General features: G+C 54.6%; 1 protein-coding gene across 1 annotated transcript in view; it reads left to right on the forward strand.

Moving 5' to 3' along the window:
* PCDH17 (protocadherin 17) overlaps positions 1-3,304 on the forward strand; it is a gene marked incomplete at its 3' end in the record, with an annotated part of 27,616 nt that overhangs the window by 193 nt on the left and 24,119 nt on the right. Inside the window, exons 2-3 of the mRNA XM_010181683.1 lie at positions 1-1,871; positions 1,930-2,482. The exon at positions 1-1,871 is cut by the window's left edge and continues 13 nt beyond it. Of these exons, the coding sequence (XP_010179985.1) occupies positions 1-1,871; positions 1,930-2,482 (2,424 nt within the window). The remainder of the gene's footprint in view (positions 1,872-1,929; positions 2,483-3,304) is intronic.

The raw sequence follows: 3,304 nt of genomic DNA on the forward strand, positions 1-3,304 counted from the left end.
AGCCGCGGTCCCAAATCCACCTTCCGCGTGCTGGAGAACTCAGCCCCGCATCTCCTGGACGTGGACGGAGAGAGCGGGCTCCTCTACACCAAGCAGCGCATCGACCGAGAGGCGCTGTGCCGGCGCAACGCCAAGTGCCAGCTGTCCCTCGAGGTCTTCGCCAACGACCAGGAGATCTGCATGATCAAGGTGGAGATCCAGGACCTGAACGACAACGCACCGGCATTCCCCTCTGACCAAGTGGACATGGACATCTCGGAAAATGCTGCGCCAGGCACCCGCTTCCCCCTCACCAGCGCCCACGACCCAGACGCCGGGGACAATGGGCTACGCACCTACTTGCTCACCCGTGATGACTATGGCCTCTTCTCCCTTGATGTGAAGTCCCGTGGTGATGGCACCAAGTTTCCAGAGCTGGTCATCCAGAAGCCATTAGACCGTGAGGAGCAGAGTCACCACACCCTGGTGCTGACGGCACTGGATGGCGGCGACCCACCACGCTCAGGCACGGTGCAGATCAACGTGCGCCTCATTGACTCCAATGACAACAGCCCGGTCTTTGAGGCAGCCTCCTACGTGGTAGAGCTGCCAGAGAATGCACCACTGGGCACTGCCGTTATTGACCTTAATGCCACTGATGCTGACGAGGGTACCAATGGAGAGGTGCTTTACTCCTTCAGTGGCTATGCATCCGAACGTGTCCGTGACCTGTTTAGCATTGACCCTCAGAGCGGCCTCATCCGTGTCAAGGGCAACCTGGACTATGAGGAAAGTGGCCTCATTGAGATCGATGTCCAGGCTCGGGACCTGGGACCCAATCCCATCCCTGCTCACTGTAAGGTCACTGTCCGCCTCATCGACCGCAATGACAATGCCCCCACCATTGGCTTTGTCTCTGTTCGCCAGGGAGCACTGAGTGAGGCTGCCCCACCAGGCACTGTCATTGCCCTGGTGCGGGTCACCGACCGTGACTCAGGCAAAAATGGACAGCTCCAATGCCGGGTGCTGGGCAGTGGCAGTGGGCCTGGAGCTGTCCCTTTCACCCTTGAAGAGAACTATGACAACTTCTACACTGTGGTCACTGACCGGCCCCTGGACCGCGAGGCTCAGGATGAGTACAATGTGACCATTGTGGCACGTGATGGGGGCAATCCCCCACTCAACTCCACCAAGTCATTTTCTGTCCGGATCCTTGACGAGAATGACAACCCGCCTCGCTTCAGCAAGAACCTCTATGTGTTACAGGTGCCTGAGAACAACATACCTGGAGAGTACCTGGGCTCCGTCTTGGCTCAGGACCCTGATCTAGGCCAAAATGGAACAGTCTCTTACTCCATTATGCCCGGGCATGTGGGTGATGTCTCCATCTACACCTATGTTTCCGTCAACCCCACCAATGGTGCTATCTATGCCCTGAGGAGCTTCAACTATGAGCAGACAAAACACTTTGAGTTTCGTGTGCTGGCCAAAGACTCGGGCTCTCCCCACCGTGAAAGCAATGCCACGGTGCGTGTCACCGTGCTTGACGTCAATGACAATGCGCCCCTCATTGTCCTGCCTGCCCTCATCAATGACACTGCTGAGCTGCAGGTACCACGCAATGCTGGAGTAGGCTACCCTGTGGGCACCGTCCGCGCCCTGGACAGTGACTTTGGCGAGAGCGGGCGCCTCACATATGAGATTGTGGAAGGCAATGAAGAGCACCTCTTTGAGATGGACCCCACTAGCGGTGAGATACGCACCTTGCACCCCTACTGGGAGGAGCTCAGCCCAGTGGCTGAACTGGTGGTAAAAGTCAGTGACCATGGCAAGCCCAGCCTCTCTGCAGTGGCAAAGCTCATTGTCAGGGCCTTGGCAGGGCCCCTGCCCGAGGCTGGCGGGCCCCAGGGGCATGGGGAACAGCATCGGGGGCCGGCCGCGGCGCGGGGGGGGGGAGCCACAGGTGAATGGTGAACAGCATCGGCGACCACACTGGGACTTGTCTCTGCCCCTGATCGTGACGCTGAGCACTGTCTCCATCATCTTGCTGGCTGCCATGATCACTATTGCTGTGAAGTGCAAGCGCGAGAACAAGGAGATCCGCACCTATAATTGTCGCATTGCCGAGTATAGCCACCCTCAGCTGGGAGGAGGGGGAGGCAGTGGCGGGGGAGGAGGAGGCAGTGGCAGTGGAGGGGGCAAGGGCAAGAAGAAGAAGATCAGCAAGAATGACATTATGCTGGTGCCCAGTGAGGGCGAGGACAGCCGGGGCCCCCTCAATGTCATGAACGTGGTGAGCAGCCCATCCCTGGCCACCTCACCCATGTACTTTGACTACCAGACACGCCTGCCCCTCAGCTCTCCCAGGTCTGAGGTGATGTACCTGAAGCCCGCCTCCAACAACCTGACTGTACCCCAGGGACATGTGGGCTGCCACACCAGCTTCACAGGGCAAGGGACTAACGCCAGCGAGGCTCCCCCGAGCCGGATGTCCATAATTCAGGTAGGAGACTTTTAGAATACCCTGGACCTCGCTTTAGACACTGGTTTAACTTTACCTTTTGTCTGCAGTGAAATCTGCTGTAAGGCACCACTGAAGGGACCAACACAAGTCCCTAGAGAGAGGTAGACTTCGTGAAAGTGGAACCAGACCACATCTGGTGGGTCTGGTTCTGCTGTCACGCTAGTGTTTCCTGCCTGAGTCAAAAGTAAATGCCCACTGAAACAGAGTTACAGCAGGGCAAAAGAGGTGCATGTGAGAGTGCAGGCAGGCATTTAGTACATTTGGGTCACACTGGGGTATTTTCCTAGAAGATCGTCAGACAGACCTGGGTGCTTCCACAGGTTTCACTTTGCTTTGGCTTGGGGTGGAGAAGGGGGCATTTCTGAAGTAGTCATAGCATCTGCAGTAACTAACAGGATGGGGGAGAGACTCTACACACTGAGGCCATCTGTTGCAACAGTGTATTATAGCCCTCCAATCCTGTATATAAATATGAGCTATCTTTCCAAGATGTATGTTTTTAATTTTTTAAATTTTCTTCTTTAGAATATATATATATATATATACACATAAATATTTTTTTTAATGCAGAACAGTATCATTTGGGCCCCATTGCCTCCTCCTCTCCCTATAAACAACCAGTCCTTCAGTGCTGAAAATTTTGCTTAGTCAAATAGAAAGAAAATGTATGTGGTGATTCCCTCCTACCCCCAAATGTTAACAAAGCTCACATCCTGTCATAAAACAGCAAAACAACTAGTCAGATTTCCAGTAGCCTGAGTCAATATTGATGATTGCTTTATAGTGAAAGACTTACACACT

Source organism: Mesitornis unicolor, unplaced genomic scaffold (assembly GCF_000695765.1).
Source record: "Mesitornis unicolor isolate BGI_N332 unplaced genomic scaffold, ASM69576v1 scaffold45963, whole genome shotgun sequence".
Classification (NCBI taxonomy): Eukaryota; Metazoa; Chordata; class Aves; order Mesitornithiformes; family Mesitornithidae; genus Mesitornis; species Mesitornis unicolor.